The sequence below is a fragment of the Ammodytes marinus genome (assembly GCF_949987685.1).
Source record: "Ammodytes marinus genome assembly, chromosome: 12".
Taxonomy (NCBI): domain Eukaryota; kingdom Metazoa; phylum Chordata; class Actinopteri; order Uranoscopiformes; family Ammodytidae; genus Ammodytes; species Ammodytes marinus.
The window spans coordinates 19,921,139-19,942,844 of record NC_137216.1 but is presented as its reverse complement, the minus strand read 5'-3'; the positions used below and the strand labels follow the sequence as shown (position 1 = coordinate 19,942,844).

The 21,706-nt window shown below is 43.1% G+C and overlaps 2 protein-coding genes across 2 annotated transcripts; both read right to left on the bottom strand.

The window, feature by feature from the left end:
• Positions 1-1,535: 1,535 nt before the first annotated feature.
• LOC307258667 (uncharacterized protein) lies at positions 1,536-9,114 on the bottom strand. The gene is made up of 7 exons (XM_080038298.1): positions 8,699-9,114; positions 8,272-8,345; positions 7,507-7,735; positions 4,383-6,364; positions 3,942-4,157; positions 2,649-2,789; positions 1,536-2,454 (listed from the first exon to the last, which is right to left on the bottom strand). Exons 1-6 carry the CDS (start codon positions 9,051-9,053, stop codon positions 2,685-2,687), a joined length of 2,961 nt encoding a protein of 986 aa, XP_079894424.1. The 5' UTR covers positions 9,054-9,114; the 3' UTR covers positions 1,536-2,454; positions 2,649-2,684.
• A 3,918-nt stretch (positions 9,115-13,032) lies between these two features.
• chaf1b (chromatin assembly factor 1, subunit B) lies at positions 13,033-21,102 on the bottom strand. Its single transcript, XM_080038099.1, has 14 exons — positions 21,041-21,102; positions 20,522-20,672; positions 19,474-19,606; positions 19,216-19,336; positions 18,341-18,444; positions 18,132-18,228; positions 17,943-18,027; positions 17,330-17,423; positions 17,154-17,223; positions 16,913-17,004; positions 16,636-16,795; positions 15,714-16,310; positions 14,440-14,528; positions 13,033-13,640 (listed from the first exon to the last, which is right to left on the bottom strand). Exons 2-14 carry the CDS (start codon positions 20,645-20,647, stop codon positions 13,540-13,542), a joined length of 1,869 nt encoding a protein of 622 aa, XP_079894225.1. The 5' UTR covers positions 20,648-20,672; positions 21,041-21,102; the 3' UTR covers positions 13,033-13,539.
• Between the last annotated feature and the right edge of the window lie 604 nt (positions 21,103-21,706).

The window sequence follows — 21,706 nt, the reverse complement described above, 5'->3', positions numbered from 1 at the left end:
TCCCGCTCCCCTTCTAGGATGACCAGATCGCATTTCCATTACTTTTCACACGTCCCGCAAATTGAGACGTTGTCCCGCATTGTTATTGAAAGTGAGCCCCCCTTTTTAAATGCGTGTTTTATAATCTGGCATTTATCCGATAGCTGTGAGGAGACAGCAGTCTCTGTTTGTCTGTGTGTGTGTTTGTCTGTGTGTGTGTATCGGGCTGCTGGGCTCAGTGGCTCTGTGAAGGTGCTGCCTGCAGTGCTTCAACGTTTGTCTTCCTGTTACTTCAAAATAAAAGCCAACTCACGTTTGTCAAGTGAAATGCTAATGTGAAGCCAGTGAAATGCTTTTAATGTGAAGCCGCAGCCTTAATGCTCTATTTGTTTAACAGTAGCTAACTTAACTGCTGCGCGCTGATCTAAAGATAGTGTTTTTTTAATATAGAAAGCCGTGTCTCTGGCATTACCGGTGGTGACACGAGTTTATTTTGCTAAAAAAACGGCACTTTGTCCCGCATTGTCCCGCACAAACGTAGTCTTTGTCCCACATCTGGTGAATTGGGATCTGGTCTCCCTATCCCCTTCCCTCACCTGGAGTGATAGGCTTCTCAAATCGCGTTCCTGCGCCATACTGAAATCTGCGACCAATACGGATATGTGACCATAGAGCATGCACGAGCGAACCGAAAATCGGACTGGGTGTACGACCAGATCAAATGCAGTAATAAAAACTATATAAAAACATCTTTCTTTGCACTGATGGTCTCGTTTGCTGTTAAAGGTAATTTATGATTATGAGAGGAAACATGAGGCTGTTTAAAAGATATTTAAATGTTACTCGTAGCCGCTTTAAGTGTCTTGACCAAGGACACAACAACTATGACACATGTGGCAGGGCAGGGATCGAACCTCCAACCCTTTGATCATCGGCCAACCCGCTGTACCAACTGAGCCACAGTCGCCCAAACCTCATCTTCCTCCTGACTGAATGAACTGCAGATGCAGCAATCATTTTGGTGTCTTCTAACCACTTCACGTCTGTGAGGCATCAGTAGATCGTTAGTAGAAGACAGTCGTAAAGGTCATATGTATCTATGTTGGAAGAATTTTCCCTTCAGATAAATGACTGATTATTTACATTACCTTTTAACGTGGCAATTATTTAAATTGTTTGGTCTATAAAATGCCTGAAATTTGTATTAAAGTCGTCAACAACAAAAACATTTGGGGAAGGGTAATGTTAAGCATTTTTGCATTATGAATAACTCAAAAGTGTTGAACAATGACGTTAAATTAAGAGATGGTAAGTAAATCTTACTTTAGGTCGGCCCTTCTCGCAACATGGCTGCCTCCTCTGACTATCAAATTTGTGTCTACACTGCCCCTCGTTTCTTTCAGTTACATTGCACAGTTTGGATATGAAATCAAAACAAGAACTAGATTTAAAAAGCAAAAATGTATAGTCTTTTTAAGCGAGAGACAGTTCATATATATTTCTACAATCAACTTGTGAAACATAAACATCTCTTTACATGAACACATTGCATTAATCCATTAAGGAGGGGAATTTGAAGTAGAACGGGGTGCCACAAAGGGTCTCATCTTTGATTAAAGTGGAGTTAGAGCTCCATAAAATGTCTACAATGACAGTTTTGCTGATTACTATTCAGAAAATGCACAAAAAAATTTAAAAAATTGACGCATTCCTTCTTAAATTTGGCAGCCTTAGAAAAGACAGCAGACGAAAAACAGACTGCACATGCAGTGGTGTCACCATTGTAGCAGCCCCGAGTGCAAAACACCGACTCGTGGACTACGAGAGACTAGCAGATCAATACGAAAGGCGGAACAGACCAGTCAAGTCATTGAAAAGTAAGCACACAAAAAAAAAAAAAAAAAAAAAAAAAGGACAAAGACCCACTGAACCACCAATGACAGTCTCTTTCCTAAGAACTCCAAATTCAAGTATTCCCTCCCGACGCTTGCATCACTTCAAGTATTCTCGCTGTGGACTCCACACCTTCAATGTCATTACCACTTCTTAGGTTTACAACATAAGCTATGATATAAGTGCACTCCAAAAATCATTTACTATACCTGTACATAGAAAAATAATAACAAGTAGCAGTAATAATAGCTATAACAATCACTGTACATTTCATTTTATACAACCGTGATGTTGAGATCATTTATACCGTGGCATCACATTTCCCCGCCCCCCCCTGAGTGTAATTTTCAAGTTTAGCCGTCTGCAGCTACGCAAACGGGACCAGCAACCTCGGTTTGGTTATGTAAATAACAGAAGGAAATCGTTGACAGCAGCGGCGATGATTAGAATCAGAGTAATTATGCTTTTTCACAGACCACTGGGCTTGTGTGTGTGACGGATGCATTATGTACAAGCTGCTGATCGATCATGTGCCTCTGGCTTCAGCCTGCCTGCTGGAGTCAGACACTGTCAGCCTTCATCCTATAGGAGAAATAAACACCAGTGTTGAGAAACAGACAAGGTTCTACAGAAGAAAATCAATGCAGTGATGTGTAACGAGTGAAGCATACGCAATACACACACACTTAACAACCAACATTATACTTTTAGACATCATACAAGATTAAAAAATGGTGCCAAGCAATCATGAAGCATTTTCTGGCCTGTTAGCTTACCTCCGTCTCTGTGCATGAGTGGACCCTCCAGCTGCCTCAGGAACCGGCAACGATGCAGCTCCGACATTTGTACAACTTGGGGTCGTGTGTGCGTATGTGGTTCCGTACATTCCTCAGTCGAAAGAACGTCTTACTGCAAAGCTATGCGGCAGAGAGGGCGAGACAAAGGCACAGACATGAACTTGACTGAAGTTTTGAAGTTATGATGATACAAATGTGAAGCCATCGCAGTGGTGAGATAACTATTCTCTTCTTCAAGTTTGACATCTTCATCAGGAGTTTGAGGAGATGATTAATACCAAAAATATATAAGCTTTATTAGCTTAGCTTAGTTTAGCATTACGATTGGAGAGTGGGAAACGGGTAGCCAGGCTCTATCCAGCATCACCAACTTGGTCTTTTTGGATTAATATGTGCAAAGAACAAAGTGTAACTTCATACAGATTTTTCATCACTGATGTTGCCAGGCAACCCGCTGAGTCTGCAGAGCCTGGCTAGCAGTTTCCCTGTTTTTCAAGTCAAGTGCTGAGCTGACAATCTTCACATACAGGTCTAAACCAGTCATGAGGTACGGTATAAATCTTCTCATATCTTTAGAAGAAAATATTTCCAAAATGTACAACGTCTTCAAAGTAAAGCAACAGAATTAAAAAACACTCCACTGTATGTAAAACACTATGGTCCGGTTTCACAGACATGGATTAAGCCTAGTCCTGGACTAAATGGAATTTTGAATGGAGATTGTCCATTGAAAGTACAATTTAGTCCAGAACTAGGCTTAATCCATGTCTGTGAAACCGGCCCTATAAGTACTTTACATTTTACTTTGGTAAAAGTACAGAAGTATACACAAGCCAAATGTAGGTCAGAATCAAAACGTAAAAGGTTCTTTTTATGCAGAGCAGGCCTGACACTGACTGAACCTGGTTGAACTTAAATAATGTGAAGTTGAATATGTGGCAATTTGTCATATTTTACAAGCACAAATTTAACAATCCCCATCTGGTTGATAAATGCAGGAGTAAAACGTGCAAAACATGTATTGGAGCACACTTATAAAAGGAAAAGTAATAATTGTAAGAACATTACTTAAGTAACTGCACCAAAGTGTCAAGACCAGGAGTTGGCATGTACCAGAGATTTGGTAATCTACAGCTTTATTACAACCAATGTATCTTGCTATCTCACACAGTATATTGCTTGGAGAGAATAAAATGTTTGCTGGTCCATGACTTTCAATTCCTGAAGAAGTGGTATAGTTCTAGGTGGTTAAGGCTTAGGGAAGCTACTTACCGGGCATGGCCAGTGCTTGCCCTCGATGTGCCTGAGGCGATGCATGATTAGAGCGTCACAGTCACTGTAGGAGGCCGGGCACTGCAGACAGGCATGGGCCGCTTTCGGGACTTTAGGGGCTTGACTTCGAGGCCCTCGGAGCTGCTTTAGCCTGGCCCGACGGACAGCATCCGGCATGTTGCAGCTCCTGCCGCTCAGAGGGGGGGGCTTACCTTGCTGCTTGAGACACAGGAAATAGATGGGAGGGTGGAAAGACTTATTTATTATGGATGAGTTTACTCAAATGTTGTAGATCACAAAAAAAGATGTGAGGAAAGGAATTTAAAGCAGTGGGGAGGCTTGAATGTGATAAATTATTCTATTCTATAAATGATACTGCTGTTGGCAACAGGTTATATTAGTGATAATTTACAGTGTTATCCACAGCCCCCTTTCATCTACCTTTGGCGTGGTCCGTGTGGCCATGGACCTGGCAGATTTGGCCTGGTAAAGCGTGTTGTTGTTTCTGGAGGGAGGCCTGGGTCTGACGCTCCTCTCCACCTTCTCCTTCTTCACCTTGGCGGTTGGTGTGGTTGGTGGCCTGGCCCTCAGCGCCCTGTGTGGGGCGTTCTCTGCTCCAAACCTCTCCCCTACCTGTGAGACGGAGCGTGTCAGGCAGATATCCACGCTCTCCTCCTCTTTCTTCAGTACAGCCATAGCCCCGCCCCCGGCCGGCCGACAGAAGCTGAACAGGAAGCCAGAGTCCAGCAGTTTGATGGGCGGCTTGCTCTGGCGCTTGCCCAGGTCCGGTGAGGGCGGATCTGGGAACGGTCCGCCGACCGGCACGGGGTCTGCCGGCTCCTCTTTGATGACTTTGTACAGAGGGTGGTTGTAGATGGACGGCGGAGGGGGCGCGTGCTCCAAATGCTGGAGCCGGCCGGTCTCATTGACCTTTACTTTGGTTCTAGTGTCCGCGAGCCCCCTCTGCGGCCCCTGGCTCCCCACCTTCCTCACCTCCTCTCTGGGCTTACACTTCGTCTTCTCCGCCTCCATCGCGGAGCCCCGCCTGACCTTGGCCTTGGTTGTTGCAGGTCGGCCGCTGTTGTAACGCAGCGCTTTGACCGTTTCTACGGTGATCTTGTTTCTGACCTGTGCTCTCTGTGGGGATTTTTCGGGCGCCTGGCTGTAGTGGTTCTTTATTGGGAAAGGGAGACCTGAGATATCGTATTCAGCTGGTTCTGATTTGATCCTGACCAGTGTGTTTCTCACCAGAGTTTTGTTGGTATTGTGTCGCAGAGGCTGCTGGCCGACATTGCCGGGCCTCACTGACCGTCTCAGTTCCCTAGCCACGAAAGCAGACCTGGATGCGGTTTGGAACAGGTCCGGTAACACACATTTACTCCGCATGCTCCTGTCACTTGGTGGGACGTGTCGCGGGACCATCTTTGGCCTCTTATGGATCATGTGCTCTGAGCCGACTGCACACAAAGGCTTGGCCTTCGCTGACTTGTTATGGAGGCGAGTGTTAACAGGGCTACAGAGGGGAAGTGACAGGGGCAAATTCCCATACGGTCGCCCTGGGGAAGTGGGACGTGGTTTCCGCCGCTTGGTCAGCGAGTAGTTGTTGGCCTTCAGCTTCCTCAGTCGTTTCTTTTGCCTCCAGCCAATCAGATCCTCTGGTCTGGGGAGGAGGGCGGTCCTCTGTAAGCCCAGAACATTCATCAGCTCGTACTTCTCCTGTGCTCTGGCGTAATCCTCCTCATCCTCTCCAACCTCCACCACCTCCTGCTTCACCCTCACAGGGCTGCACACGCTGGGCCTCAGTCTGGAGGGGCAGGAGAGCCGGCCCACAGAGTGGGGCTTTCTGCTCTGTCGAGGGGTCTCTGGCGGGGGCAGCAGTCTCTGGACCTCCTTGGCAGCCCCGGGAGTGGAGCGGAGAAGACGGCCGCTCGATGGCGATATGGGCGAGTGTTTCTGTGACTGTGGGGTGGCTATGGAGTGTCGAGGTGTGCTGGCTTTCTTGGAAGAGGGAGATTTGAAGTCCATGAGCTTCATCCTGTGTGACGGGCTCATAGGGAGACTGTTATTATGGCCCTGGGGTTTCGGCGTCCTGCGCAAATTGCGCCGGGGACTTTCTTCCAAAGACTGATCTGACGCATCCAGCGTCAGACTGAACTCGTCGTTGGTAATGTCCTCCAACCCCAAAAGCCTTTTCCTTCTGCTTTCCCTCTGATGGCGGAGACGCTCACAGGCCGAGGTAAAGCCCTTGTCAGGATAGAGTCGCTGTTCCTGCTCTTTAATGAGAGCAGAGCAGGCTTCTACTGCGGGCCACATGCCCAGGTGGCGGGCCATGGCGCTGACTTCAGGCAGGTCCTCCTGGCGAACGCACAGAGTGGAGGAGTAGGAGAAATCCAGCAGAGAAAGAAGGCTGTCCTCACTAAAGCCTGAGGGGAGGGAGAAGAGGAAAAAAAATGGAGCCTTACATTAGATATGCTGAACCCTGGTCAATCAGTGAGTGAGATGAAAGTGACTTGCTCTAAACAGAGGATCAGAAGAAACTGTGGACAATGAAGGTGAGAGACTAGGGGACAATATAACAACTGCTTTAATCAGGGCCACTTCTGGTCCTACCCGACGCCACACATCAAAGACACAAGTAAATGAGCAGACAAGACTATGGCCGTGTCCCACTTCAGGGTCTGGATCCCTCCACCTACGGATTTCTAGGCCAATTATGTCATAACTAAGCTAGGCCCAGGTCAAAAAGACGGGGAAACATGCAGCATCCTTTTGCCTGAATGGCCAGTGCTTCATCTGCAGCTCTCAGTTTAATTTTAAAAAACAAACATTATTTCCTTTTAATGATAGAGATGTACCGTGTCAAATCAAAGTCACATGTTACACTGCTAGACCAATGGGAAAGCTCTTGCACGAGCTAAGTAACAGAAAGCAGGTCTTAACTCCTCTGTTGACATGTTTATCATAGTACAATGCAGAAACATTGTTAATCAGGATTAGATTTATCATTTAGTAGAGCTGCAAAACTTAGTCATTGGCGTTAATAAAACGATAGTCAACCAAATACCTTTAGACTGTTGGTGACACATAACAGGACATTTCAATATGTCACTGTAGACTGATGACATTATTTCATGCCATTTTACAAAGAAAACTTTATTTCAATATTCTGAAGGAGAGGGGTGAGATAATACTAGAAAAGTCGAGCTGCGAAAGGAGTTATCGTTTACATGAGAGGGTAACAGCGCACAGTTCCATACAGTCTCTGCTGGAAAGCATTCAAAGACAGTGTCGTAAAGTTTGCACACAGGAAAAGTGTGCAAAAAAAATTGCTACAGGAAGAAGGCCAATCTAATTGCTGCTTCACCTCTGCACATATGGTTAATGTCCGAGAGAAATGGGTGTGGATTACAGGTTGCCGATTTTCTGAGCTTCATTACAAAGTTAACCAAGTAAAAACACTTTAATGCCCGAATGCATCATTTTCGCCGTCTTACGCTGCAGCAGGTCTGGCAGCGATGTTTTATATAGTGTTGCAACAGACCTTCTGGGTCATCCCCAATCTTACCAGTGAGATCGATGTCTGCCTTCATGCTCGAGTCGATCTCCATGAAGATTTCCTCAAAGTGATCGCTGACGGCCGCCAGCACGGCTTTATGGGCCGAGTAGGAGCGGCCGTTGGTCCTCAGGGTTATGTCACAGAAGAGCCCCGCCTCCCGCTGGCTGCGAAGCTTGCTCAGCACATCGGCGCCATAGGAGGCCACCGTCTTAGTCACACATCCTCTTCCACCCAGCTCCTGGAAGGCACGGAAACAAGTGGGGGCAGGCAGATCAGAGACAGGCAATCACTGGAGGAATATAATGTGTGAGAAAGCGTTCTATATTAATCTTACTGTGACATCACAGTAAGATAAATATAGGGTTAAAAAAAAACCTTACTTTGTAAATATTACTGTGATTTCTCCTACTGTGACATCACAGTAATATTTACAAAGTAATTTTTTTTTTAACCCTATATTTATCTTACTGTGATGTCACAGTAAGATTAATATAGGGTTAAACAAAAAACTCTTTCTGCCTTTTCTCAGGCTAGGATGAACCAATTTAAAAAATGTTTGCACATTTATACTACATAGGATCTCAGAATTCAATACACCTTCATATTCAAACCGGTGAAGTAGGCCTTTAAGTGAGAATGGGAGATAGAGAGAGAATGAGAGAGAGTGCAAATCAAAAATGTGTGACATGCAGAAAAATAATTCGCTGTTAAAAAAAAACAGAGGAGAAAGTTTGAAGGGAAACTGAAGGGACTGAGATGATCTGCCCTCCTTACCTCGGTTTCCTTGATGCGCTGACTCTGACACTGAGGACAGCCCAGGACAAAATCTCTGATCTGGAAGTACATCTCTGTGCAGGAACAGTAATGCAAAACATCAGATTATTAAAAAAAAAGGCACAAAATGGTAAATGGTAAAGAATCTAAAGATAAAATAAAACTCCAAATATTCAGCTTTTTGTACACAGATGAAAGTCACAAGATGAAATGTATAATCTCTCGAAAAAAAAGAACAGCCGGGGCTTTTTTTAACAGTTGTCATTCATGTCTGAGTAACGTTGTTGATCTTTGATTGATTCAATCAATATAGTGTGTATACCTGTTTCAAACGTATACTTCCCTAAGAAGCCTCTAGTCAGATCTAGAAAAGGAGCTACATAAAATGACTATGAAGTCAGAAGGAATGTGATGTTCATACTCATACCTTCCCACCAGTAGTTTTCAGCCACGCATTTGTAGGTCTCCTCAAAGGAGAGGTGGCGCTGGCTAGGTCGCCGCCGCCGGTGAAAGGTGGAGAGGGCCTCGTGCCTCCGGTCCTCGTCCAGCACCTCCCGGTAGTTGATGAAGCCTCTTTCCAGCTTCTTGCGGTACAGCTGTCCGTCTATCAGCTCAAAGTTGGGCGACCACCGCGCGGGGGGCCCACGCCCTTCCGACTTCCCGACAGACTCCATCCCTCCGGCGCTGTCTCCGTCTCCAGGCGACCAGGGTTTGGACCTGGGCGGACAAAACGTCTCCGCGTTCGCGTAATGAGCGCTGGTGTGGGTGCAGTTGCCGGCCATTTTTAACCGGTTATTTAATCCTGATAGTGTTAAACGCAAACTTTGTCCGGACTGAGAAGGACCACGGCTCCTTCCTCTCTGGGGTAAGACAACCCTATCCCTTCCCACCCTCCCCTTTGGCTCGCTCCTAGCGCGTCACGGCGGTGAGCTGCGAACCAAACTTTACCCACCAACCTGAAACAAGGTCCACGTGGATACGGTGACAGCAGACCACCAACCTAACGATAAGTCCCAACAAACCCTTTCTGACACCCTGCTAACAGTCTGACATGCTGTAATTGACAACTACAAAAGCCAAATAGCTAAAATCATCCCTAAAATATCTCATTATGGCTTATTATTGTTACTATAAATGCACGTTTTTATGTAAAAGAAGAAAGTCAAAATCAGATGGGAATCAGCAGCATTTCACCGTAGGACTAGGGTCGTGCTTTGTACCCTAGCTGTCAGCGAGGGCATCACTTCTCAATACTCGGAACCATTGTGGCTAACATCCCTAATAGCATCAATGCTGTTGCACTTTCAGCTCGGAAACCATTTGTTTATATTTCTGTAGAAACGTGCGGTTTCTTACGGTGCGCAACATCCACAGGAGGGGTAATAAATGCACCCAGGAGAGTCTCGCGCCAAGTGATGTAAAGTCACCAGTTTCCCGGCGACCCCCGTGAACAGGCTTCACCGCCTTCCGCGCGCCAACAGCCCGCTTCCCATCTATTTCAGTGGCCGGGAGTGGCCTCCTTCGGGTCTCGGTGACGGCTGGCAGCCTCTCTGTTGGCGTTAACTTGAGATTTCTTTTTGCCAACTCGAGTCGGAAGCAACATGATGACGCAGCTATCAGCTCAGCATCGCCACTTGGTCGACCTAAAAGCGAGGTTGTCTCCGCGACCAGCCCGAAATGTTGCAATTCACCGTCGGGTCCTCGCTTTAAAAGCGACAAAACAAGCTCCGGTTAGACATCCGACATAGTTCGTACCGCTCCCGTTTCCACAAAAGCCAGTCTGGCGGTCAAAATAGTCAAAACATTTTAAACTCGTAACCTTCCGTTTGTTGCTAATCAGCAGCCTAACTGAGCCAAGTACTCCCCGCCTTCACACAATGGCCATTAGCAGAAGCTTTAAAGAACTTCCGCCAGACGGTTTGTGATTGGCTGACAAAGCTGCCACTCAAGTTAGTTTTCTTCCGTTCGCAGCAAGGTAGGATGCTCGCACAAGATACCACTAGTATTTGCTTGACTTGCTGTAATGAAGTTAAACACGACAACACTCAGCGTTTCATGGTTAACAGCATACAGATAATGATGTGTTGAGGTTTTCATTTTCTGAAATATGACATCATTTAGCTAGAACAAACACCAGATTCACAAGATTGGTAAAGGTAAGCTGTCACTATAATCTAAATGTCAGTTAGGCCTATATACAGTATTGTAATACAGTATTCATTTTACAGCTTTGAATTGGCTCCGTTTGCATTTTTCCTTTAACACTAAATGCAACCCCCAATGGAATCATCTGTATCAAATGAATACATCACCTTGTGATCATAAAAGGATCAGTTGCATTTTTAAAAGCAATTGTTGTTATTAAATATTGCTTCTGAATACAGCAACTGCTTGTCCGAAACTAAGCAGTGGTAATTTCATTGAGATTAAACAATTAGTAATAATGAGAGAAAATAATGCAATTAGGAGTATTCAGGGACCATTAACTTGATATATTCATCAAACTGTTACTTTGTTTTTCACCTTACAACTTTTTAAATCTTCATATCGTGTATTTTCTTTATTTTGAGACCCATGTTGTGCTTTTTTTCTGACCCCAATTTTCCTGCGATTATTTTAGCCTTTTTTGTAGTTTTTCATGCTGTTTCCCATGTAGGCCTAGTCAAAAGCAGTTGCACTTAAAAAGTCCACAGGATCAAAACAGCGGTGTGGAAACAAAAGCAGTAGATTTTAGAACAATGAAGACAATCAAACTAATAGCACAGCTGAAGTGTATGTTGTACGTTTAAAGCTCTTAAAAAGAAACGTGTATTAATATCCCCAAAAAATATATATATTTTGATGATTAAAGAAGATTGAAGATAGAAATTATTTTGCATTTCATTGAGTGAAATAAGTATTTGATCCCCTATCAAAACATTGCTTAGTACTTGGTGGAGAAACCCTTGTTGGCAAGTACAGAGGTCAGATGTGTCTTATAGGCTATTGATGTTTGCACACAGCTCAGGAGGACATTTGGACCACTCCTCTTTGCAGATCCTCTCCTAATCTTTAAGGTTTCGAGGCTGTCGCTTGAGCTTCAGTTCCCTCCACATATCTATTGGATTAAGGTCCAAAGACTGGCTAGGCCACTCCATGACCTTAATGTGCTTCTTCTTGAGCTACTCCTTTGTTGCCTTTGCTGTATTTTTAGGGTCATTGGCTTGCTGGAAGATGCATCCACGACCCATTTTTACGGACCTGGCTGAGAGAAAGAGGTTGTCACCTAGTATTTCATGGTACATGGCCCCATCCATAGTTCCCTCGATGCAGTGAAGTCCACCTGTCCCCTTAGAAGAGAAACACCCCCTAAGCATAATGCATCAACCTCCATGCTTGACTTTGGGGATGGTGTTCTTGGGGTCATAGTCAGAACTCCTCTTCCTGGCATGGCGAGTCACTATGATACCAAAGAACTTGATTTTGTTTTAATCTGACCACATCACCTTCTCCCAAGCCTTCTCTGAGTCGTTCAGGTGTTCATTGGCAAACTTCAGACGGCTCTGTACATGTCCCTTCTTGAGCAGTTGGAACTTACGGGCACTACAGGATTTCAATCCATTACGGCATAGTGTGTTACCAATGGTTTTCTTGGTGACTGTGGTCCCAGCTGCCTTGGGATCATAAACAAGCTCCTCCCGTGTAGATCTGGGCTGATCCCTCACCTTTCTCATGATCATTGATATACCCCACAAGGTGAGATCTTGCATGGAGCCCCAGACCGACGGAGATTGATGGTCATTTTGTGTTTCTTTCATTTTCGAATAATCGCACCAACAGTTGTCTCCTTCTCACCCAGCTTCCGGCCAATGGTCTTGTAGTCTATTCCGGCCTTGTGCAGGTCTACAATCTTGTCCCTGATGTCCTAAGAAAGCTCTTTGATCTTGCCCATGATTGAGATGTTGGAGTTTGATTTATTGACCCTGTGGACAGGTGTCTTTTATACAGGTAACAAGTTGAGACAGGTGTGTTTTATAGAGGAAACTACTGTAGTTGAGATTTATTTATTATTCTTTCGGACAATTCCACACAATACACAATTTTCTCTTTCACATATTCATACATATTACTTTGTGTTGTCCGAAGGGTGACAGGAGAAGCCAAAGGCTTATCAGGTCCCGCCCCCATTTTCAGTGGGCTTAGTGGTGATTAGAGTATGGGAAATGTCAAAGATTAACAACAAAATATATTTGATTGCATTAGTATTTTGTATGTAGTGTGATACTCCCTCTGGACACCTTCGTGGCAGAACATGCCCCATCCACTTCCATTCAAACCACCTTTTTTAATTGCATTGCATTTCTACTATAAAACCATGCATTTTGTAATTTTAGCATTTCATTTAGAAGAGAAATAGTGACATTTGACATTTTTACTGTATTCCACCAGATTCAACTATTTTCCCCATTGTAGGTCGATCCATGAAATACTTGAATTGTAAAACATTTGGACCTTCAAATGGTGAATTAAAGTCTATAGATAACAGAAGTTAGAAATAACACCATGGATGTGTCCATTTGTTTTGGCCACGCCTCCAGCTTCTTCTTAAGCCTATTCCTCATTCAATCTGTGAAAGACGTTCCCTTTCAATTGACTTAATACAGACATCCGATGAATGATCATTTTTCCCCAACAGAAAAGTTAAATTTTACAGCTGCCAGCTGCTTGTGATTAAGAAAGCATGAATCATTCCACAACCATTCACTGCAGACCACTCAAATGCACACTGTACATGAAAAGTTCTTTATTAGACAATGAGAAAATGATTCTTAAATGCATGACGATTTGGTGCTTTTCTGCCACGCTGCTTGTCCACGGTCTTAATAATATGAAGACTGGTTGGTTACTCACAACTCTTACAAGGCACTAAACCTTGATGGTCTTATTTTTTCCATTTTCTTGATAAGTGAGACAGAAATTCCTTTTTTACAAAAACATATGAGCATCTTAATATTAAACAAATCAAACACACACATGACTAAAAGAAAGAGTTCATTCAAGGACACGTCAGTTTGTTTTATATCAGAGTACATTGTGTGAGGTTAAAGCTTCATCTATTTGGATTAAGTACAGATAATATCAACCCAAACACAATGCTATTGCACTATGGTGTTTCATCCGTGGGGGAGCCTCAGTGGCTTTGTGCTGAAGCTTCTTTAACTGTTCCCCTCTGCTTGTAAGTACTCTTCTCTGATATATCACATAGTGCTACACTGCTCCCAGCTGACACTAGGCCTGGTTGACACTGGTCTTTGCTGGTTGCTCACTGGTCTTGGGCCTCTTGGGCTCTGGAGGCTGGCACACTGGATCGCTGGGAGGAGAGGGACGTTCTGGAGAAATACAAGTGAAAGGATCAGTGACAGAAGAGCTAGAAGTGGCAGACCTGAATCTCTGTGCAGTTTGGTCTCCTGCTGTGATAAAGGAAAAGCTATGTATCATATAAACAACTTGGTTTTACAGGAAGCAGACTAAATAACTGTGTAGCAGAATGACAAGTCAATGTCCACGGTGAAATGCACTTATTGGTTATCATACTAGTAGTGAAAATGCTGAGGCTAGGGCACAGCCGTATTCCAATTGTTTTTAATTTCACTTAACTACGATTATTGGGTCTTGTTGAGCTCCGAGGACATGGTTATAAACCTAAAAGGAAACTTGAGCGGTCGGGTTTAGCCAGACTTATTCCAAAGAGGAAAAACAAAAGTGAAAGGTAGTTTTCTTTCTTATCCAAATTGTCTGTTGTAAACCCCCTGTTCAAGTTTACAGACGCACTTCCTGGTTCAACTTTGGTGTTACTATATAAAACATTATTGGTTTAGGTAATCAGGATGAGCTATTGACTTGTTTACAACTTGTCTCAGTGCTTGTGGCTTTTGCTCCACTGGACTTCACTAAATTAATTTGGTCCTCATTATTTAATGCCACATGAACCCCTTGCCTCATGTTACCTCACATACAAATGATTTTGGCGCATTGGTGCATCACTAATCACAACAGAAATCAGTCTGAAGCTGCCAGTAAGAGCAGAGGAATCTTCAATCAGAATCATACATGCATTTTAAATATAAAGCAGCTGTTGTGATATTTGCAAGAGGAAGGACACTAGCCAGAGTAGTTGCCCTCACTAACCGTGTTTGGCCTTTTCAGTGGAGGAGGGAGTGCGAAAGAGTGAACTAACGGCTGGAGATCTGGTTGCAACTGGAGTCAAAGAAACTCTCCTGTGAACAAGTTTAAAAAACAAAGCACAATATGTTAAAGAGACTTCAAGCATGAGATCAACACAAAACAACATATGACATTATGTTGAACTGTTCTACTGTAATCAAAGTTAATTATGGTTCCTCTTCATTTTTTGCCCAATTTCTTTCTTCTATTCAGGTCGTTGCCTACTAGTAAAACTAGTCAAAACTGGTCAAGGAAAACGTTCCAAGTTACGGATACAAAGCAAATACAAAAGCATGTGCAGACCTGCCATTGTCTACAAGCAGTCTGCCAGAGAGATTATTATTTTATAGCCAGTGGGGGGTCCAACGAATCCCTCTTACCAGACAGGGCTTTGTTCTCACTGCAAGTACTGAGCACATGTAAACCAACAAAAACATCACAAGCCCCTAAGAACTATTTAGGGTTCCTCTGTTTTTAAAAGAATTTTGAAAATATACTGTATATATTTAAAAGAGGCATTCATTACATTTTAGAGAACACTTCTTACACATTGTACTCATCTCTGTAAACTGCATCCTTAAGAGATAATCAGCCGAGTTACTCTTATAATTATGGAGGAAGGGGGTGGATGCTGTATGCTCCGAGTAGTTACTTCCTCAGTCAAAACACATTTGACTAGTATAAGTATTTGCATAAAGTATTTACATAAATTATTTACTCTGGTGTGAGGAAGCACTGACTACATAGCATCTAAACTTAAATACAGTAAATGATAAAGGTTTTTTTAGTAAGATCTTGCTGGTAGAGAAATGACACACTAAAACTTTTTTATTTAAAATTCTTTCAAATGAATACATTGAAATAAATCAGCCCCTCTCAAAGTTTAAGGGTTTTGGAGGCCAAGCTTCTGTTGTCCTAACCATACAACAGTGTTTTAAATCATTTAAGATCCCACTTATTCACAAAAGCTTTTTATAGATGCTTCCTCACACCAACTTGTTCTTTTACAGCCTATGTAAATGAATGTATTTTAGCTTCCTTTTTTTTGCAACTGCAAAGCACTTTATAACCCTGGTAGTTTAAAGAGCTATATTAATTAAGTTTCACCTTCTTAAAAATATGTAAATATCGTGGTTGTGATCATGTGAAATCCCGCAATTAAGGAGTGATTTTGGCAGTTAGAACACTTAATCAACATAATTAAAGTATCAAACATGATACATCCTTTCTGCATTTACCTTGGGGTGGGTCCCTTTGGGGTGGTTGCACCCTTGGGAGTAGTGGGCCCGCTAGCATTGGCGCTGTTGAGGACTTTGGGTGTGGAGGGAGTGAGGGGGCCGAGGCGTGGCTGGGCTGTGGAGGAGCTGGTGGGGGTGAGAGGGGCGACACAGGGTTGGGGAGTGGAGGGCGCGCTTGTGTTTGCAGATGTCGGGGTCTGCGGTGCTGGAGGAGGAGCTGTGGCTTTAGCGGTGGAGGAGGGCTTCCCCCAGCCCTCCAGAGTGTTAAGGGTGATCCTACGGGGCTGAGGTTTAGACTTGCTACTGGGGGTGCTCTTCTTGTCCTCTGGGGGGGTGGTGACTGCAGGGGAATCTTTGCCCAGGCTGCTGTGGGATGTGGGGGTCTGGGTGGCTGCGCTCGGGGCCTGGGTCACAGGAGATGAGGCCGTCCTGGCCGTTGACGACTTCTTGCCCTTCTTCTCCACCCCGCTGTTTGGGGCAAAGAGCTCCAGGGTGGGGGGCTCCTTCAGCGGCGTGCCCAGCTCCCCGCGACAGAAGGACAGGAATGAGCAGTAGCCGTCTGTGGAGGACACGGCCAAGAAGGAACCATCTCGAGACCTAAAAGAGGATATGATAGAAAAACACAACAGTGGGCAAAGGGATGAATAATGAATGAGAATGAATTCATCCCATGAGTCCTTCTAATATTTATAGAAATCCTGTGTTAAAGGACTTGCATGCTCAGGCATGCGAGTACTTATGAAACAGACTTGAACCTTGCATGCTGTTGTGGAAGTATATCTAAGATCAACTGCAAGGCATAGTGCACCATTGAAAAAATGACTAAATGGTTTTAATGTAAATTGGCTTAGGGCCTAGTCTTGTCCAAGACGTCTGATGGTGCAAGAAAGCACCACAATGAAGAGGATAGACGAGAGCGTACCATGTAAGGTCGCTGAGTGTGTGGTAGTGGACATTGGACACCAGGCCGAAGGGAAGGGTCTGCTGTGTGTCATACAGGAAGATGGAGTCCTCAGAAGCCACTGCAAACACCATACGGTACGGCAACTGGAATACATTGGGAAGAGCCTGAGTAGAACCATCTGTAGAAGAGAAACCCAGGGAGAATTAGGAGCACATACCAGACAAACACAAAAGGGACGTAAAGGTGCAGACAATTATCCTTCTTGTCTGTTAACTAAGAGGTTGTGTGTCCTTGCCTTCTCCTTTCTTGGTTCTTAATTCAAAGTAGACAGGGCAGCAGCGCACTGCCAGTGTAGCTTTACTCGGACACGGCAAGTGGGCGATAGGCCTAAAACACACAGGAAAAGTTGTACATGGATAGATTATTACTTTATTAATCCACAAAGGCAAATTGCACAAAATTGCATATATTATCAGCTTTTATCAAACCAACAGTGACCCTAAAAAAATTCATAAAAAATGCCACAACCGAGTTACCTTTTGAGGCTCTTTCTGGAAAATACGTAGGTGGTATTTATAATGTTTTCTCCAATCTCTACACATCCAGCTGAGGTTCAAAGAGACAAACACAGAAGACACAACTTAATTGGTTACCAAATTTCTCCAGATTCATGAAATAAAAGACACACTTTCTAAGCTGGCCTTGAAAGTACCTGGGGCGAGCAGGAAAGAACCATCTGGCGTGAATGAAAGACGCCGAAAAAACGACCTCATACTGTCATCGTGGAACATTCTGTACTGCTTGGCCTGCAACGATAAAGAGAAATACAGCACTGACAGCATGTACAATACACAATTTACTCACTACTGTCATAGTTTTAAGAACAAATATAGGTGTAAGAGCCAACTAGGTCGGATGCTCGAGGACAAATAGTAGTAAATCTTTGGTTCCTTAGGTGTTCTAACTGGAAGAGAAAACATTTACCTTGCCCGTTGAATGAGATTCTTAATTGCAGTTCAAAACAGTTGTTTTTTCTTTATTTTCACTTATTTTAACTGAGAAAATCTCTCCCAAATGTACAAAACAAAGACCCATAATGCATTGTTACGGTGAGTGGTGAAAAAGTGTTCCCTACCGGATAAAAAACACCTGAGAACTCAAGATCTGTTCCTATTTAATAGGAAAGTGTAATACAAATATAGAGAAGTCTTATTATAAAAACACATTTTTTTTAAACAGGTGGCCAAAACAAGAGCATGAGTGAAAATAAATAGAGGAATGGATTAACATGACTCAGTGTCATCAAAAGCAACGTTTCTACTGACCTCTCCCTCTGCCTGTGGCCCAGAGCTCATTTTACTAATACAGAAGGCCTTCTTCTTGGTGTGAGTACTGTACACACGCATCACTCTGGAGGGGAAGGGGAAAAAAACATCGTAAGCATCGAGTTGCTAATAGACCCATACACAGGACATGAGTGGACTGGAACTGTGTGTGAACCTCAGGCCTTCTACCTGTCACAGCTGAGAGTGGCTACATATTGCCCCAGAGGATCCCAGGTCACCCCCTGCACGTAGCTCTTATGGTCATTCAGGATACTCAGCTTCTGTCCTAAACACAAAAACAGTTGCAACTGACATGATGAATACCAAAATGCTTAAAAATAAAAAATGAGACTTTAAATGTATCAACTACACATAGATATCTTGGATTCCTAGCAAACCTTTGTTGATGTCCCACATAATGGCAGTGTTGTCCACTGACCCAGAGATCATGGAGTTTCCATCCCGTGTCCAGCAGATATCATACACGTCCTCTATGTGTCCCCTAAAGACAGACCAAACAATATCAAATCTGTTTGTATAACTACGCAAATTAACATCAATCAGATAGCAAATTGCAAAACGGACAGAACAAGGAGATCTCCACACAGAAAAAAATTAAATAAATATTTCTCACAAAAAAGTAATAACCCTTGTTATTTAAAAATGTTGGTGCCCCACGTGTCAGACCTCAGTGGTTTTAAGTTCTGAGCGAGACATTAGGAAATGTCTTTCATATGATTGCCAGTTTTGCGACGTAAGCAATATTGGGCGAAGATTAAACAGGATCTAGAAAGCAGATCCAAAATCCCTGCAAAGTAGTTCTTAATAGGGCTGTATTGTACGACTTTGAAATGTCATCAAGGTGGGAATTTTTTTTATCCTGTTTGTTTTGCCAATGGCAAGGTGAAGAGTCACACAATTACAGTCCGGGTGTCAATAAAAGCCTGCTTTTTTTGTTATTACAATAATGCAGATAAATAACAAGGAGTTATTAAGGTGTTTGTTTACACTTCAAACTTAAAGCTTGAGGGGGGGGGGGGGTCTTGTGATCTTTTCTCAAGATCAAAAGACAATTAAAGTGCTGTCAGCAATTCTGAGGAACACTTGTTGTCAAAATCAATTCTTATCAAAATCAGTGTATATCTCCTCACGGTCGAACAAGCGTCACCCAGAATCACTGATTCCTCCTTAAATTGAAAGGATATATCAAAAAATTAAAGCACTCCAACTTGATGTGATGGAAATCTTAGAGTTGTGAGCCACAGTAGTGTACCTCAATGTCTTGACCACAGACCAGCTCTCCTTGTTGAGCTGAGCATCTTCCTCCTCCTGGAACATGGGGGCCTGCTCAGGCTCCTTGGAGTCATTCAGCTTCCACAGCAGAATAAGTGCATCTGGAAAAAATTACAGACACACGATTACTGACGAATACCCGCGAAATGATAACATGGAACACTGCCTTTTCAAATAGTAAAGTAGTAACATTTTACTTGTCACAAATCTGAGCTTGCATCTGTTAAGTGTGACATACCATCTCCTCCTGAGGCAAGCATCTCTCCATTAGGGCTGAAGCGCACTACGTTGACAGCCTTGGTATGTCGAGCCAGATTGGACAGAAACTCTACCGCTGCCTTCCCATCTGGGCCAGTGTCTACTCGCCAAAGCTGCATCAACATCAGGGCAAGAGGTCATCAAAACACCATTTAAACACTTTTCATCTTATACACTACAGCTGCAGGTAACCAAAAATGTATTAAGTCTTATTTTCACCCAAAGTATAATTATTGCTTAAATAAGACATTGTTTCTTAGCAATTTTTGCCTGTTTAAATAAAGGTTGATGATGATGATGATTGCAAACAACTTGGCTCATGGTATACTGCCATGTAAAATTGAAATCTACCATACGTTTACTAATGATAGCCAATCTGTATACTGAAAAAAAGTGCCTGTTTTGTGGATCCTTCATATTCACTCATTTACAGCGCTAGGAATGTCCTGTTAACCCTTCCATGTAAAGTGGTCACTCACTTCAGTGTTCAGCTTTTTAAACTATGTTTTCTTGTATATGCTTTGGTTTTGAAGTACAGTTGCACATGAGCCATCACAGATGATTTGACATGATTTTTATCATTATTATATTCGTAGGCCTAAGTGTATTTATAGTTTTCACATGATATACAAGTTGATTGGTATTGGATTTTGAAAACACATCAGTAGAAAATGTGTTTAAAAAAAACTGAAGGTCATAGTTTTCTTACATAAAGAGGAAACCATCTGACCAAGTTTGTTGTAACTCATCATGCATGGAGGGCTTAAGTATGTCAATGATTTTTTTTTTTTTTTTTTTTCATTTTACAGAATGTTTTCTTCAACACAAAGCGTGAACCCCACTTCGTTAGCTTTGCACAGTCCCCCTCCTACAGCTGCAGCCCATTAAGTTTACATTTATGGTCGAATCCAAACACATAGGTAGTGTAACATTTGCTCTGCCTTACGTGTTAGGCTATCCCTCTGCTAGACTAATGCATTGTGCACATATTTCCATCCAATGATACATTCACTGCCCTCTCTACTCACTCTGACTGTGGTGTCCACTCCAGCTGTGGCCAGCCGATCAATGCGTCCATCAGGGCTGTGCTGGAAGTCCAGACTGTACACTGGCTCCTTGTTATGCCACGCAATCTCACACGTTACCACCTTCATTTTGATTTATATGTCAAACACCGACCTATGGTGGAGGGAAAAGCGAACATTTTACATTTTCGACGGTTTACAATGGGCTGTTATTAGTTCAGGTGCTAACACATGCCATTAAATCTGCCTGCTGGACAGTATGAACATTTTAATAAAGGATTCTAGATGAAAACAATTTAACCAAACAGCTAAATGTGGCCGCCCAGTCGCTGGGACAGACAAATACAACTAGCTAACCCCGTTAGCAATACATTTAGCCTGTAAACGTTATGGCTAAACCCAGTTGCGTGTATTCACAAGGTTCTGTTAGCAAGCAAGTATATGTTAGTTACACATACAACTGAGTTATATCTTTTTTACTCTTAGCACTGAAGTTAACTTTAAAATAAGTTAGTAGTTCACCTCTTCTGTGGTCCGGGTGAAGCCGGGTGAAGCGGGCAGCAATCTCCCGCGTAGGATTCGTTCAAAACTTCCGGTGGACTGGGCTGCAGTGATTGGACGAAGACACAGGAAGGGGAGGGGACTTTTCTGAACGCTCGAATTTCTTCAACTTTAGAGAAATAGGGGCGTTGCAGAGATTTAGATAAATTAATGAAAAATAAACCATCCTAGGGCGTAAAGCCAACTCTTGGAGCACAACGTATTGTCGGTTAAATAAGGCATTTAAGAAGAGCCTCGCAGAATATTTTCATCTCAGAAAATGAGAGTTCAACTGAGACACCCCATGTTTATATCAACCTTTGCTATATTTCTGAAAACATGCAAACACATGCATGTTTATCTATAATATCATCTAAATGCTTCTCTCTGATTCTTCATATTGACATCAGTTTAGCTTCAGTTAACATTATGCCCCTCTTAACTACTTGACACTGACAATTGACTAGTTCTCTCTTGCACAAATCCATGTAAAGAAACCTAAAATGAACACACATGTATTTTCACAGATTAAACCGTCATATGTTAATGTAAGGTTTGATACTTAATAATCATGTAGTAATAAACAACTTTTCAGTCTTCTGTGAAATGAGAACTCAAATGTACTGTTCCACATGTCAGTCCCAGATT

Coding starts and splice junctions, on each gene's coding strand:
- LOC307258667 (XM_080038298.1), bottom strand. CDS start 9,053: ATGGCCGGCAACTGCACCCACACCAGCGCTCATTACGCGAACGCGGAG. Junction 8,346..8,698: donor TGAAAACTACTGGTGGGAAG/GTATGAGTATGA, acceptor GTTCCTGCACAG/AGATGTACTTCCAGATCAGA. Junction 2,790..3,941: donor GCAAGCACTGGCCATGCCCG/GTAAGTAGCTTC, acceptor TCTGCCGCATAG/CTTTGCAGTAAGACGTTCTT.
- chaf1b (XM_080038099.1), bottom strand. CDS start 20,647: ATGAAGGTGGTAACGTGTGAGATTGCGTGGCATAACAAGGAGCCAGTG. Junction 19,607..20,521: donor GAGTGGACACCACAGTCAGA/GTGAGTAGAGAG, acceptor ATGTTGATGCAG/CTTTGGCGAGTAGACACTGG. Junction 17,005..17,153: donor TCCAGAAAGAGCCTCAAAAG/GTAACTCGGTTG, acceptor TGTGTGTTTTAG/GCCTATCGCCCACTTGCCGT.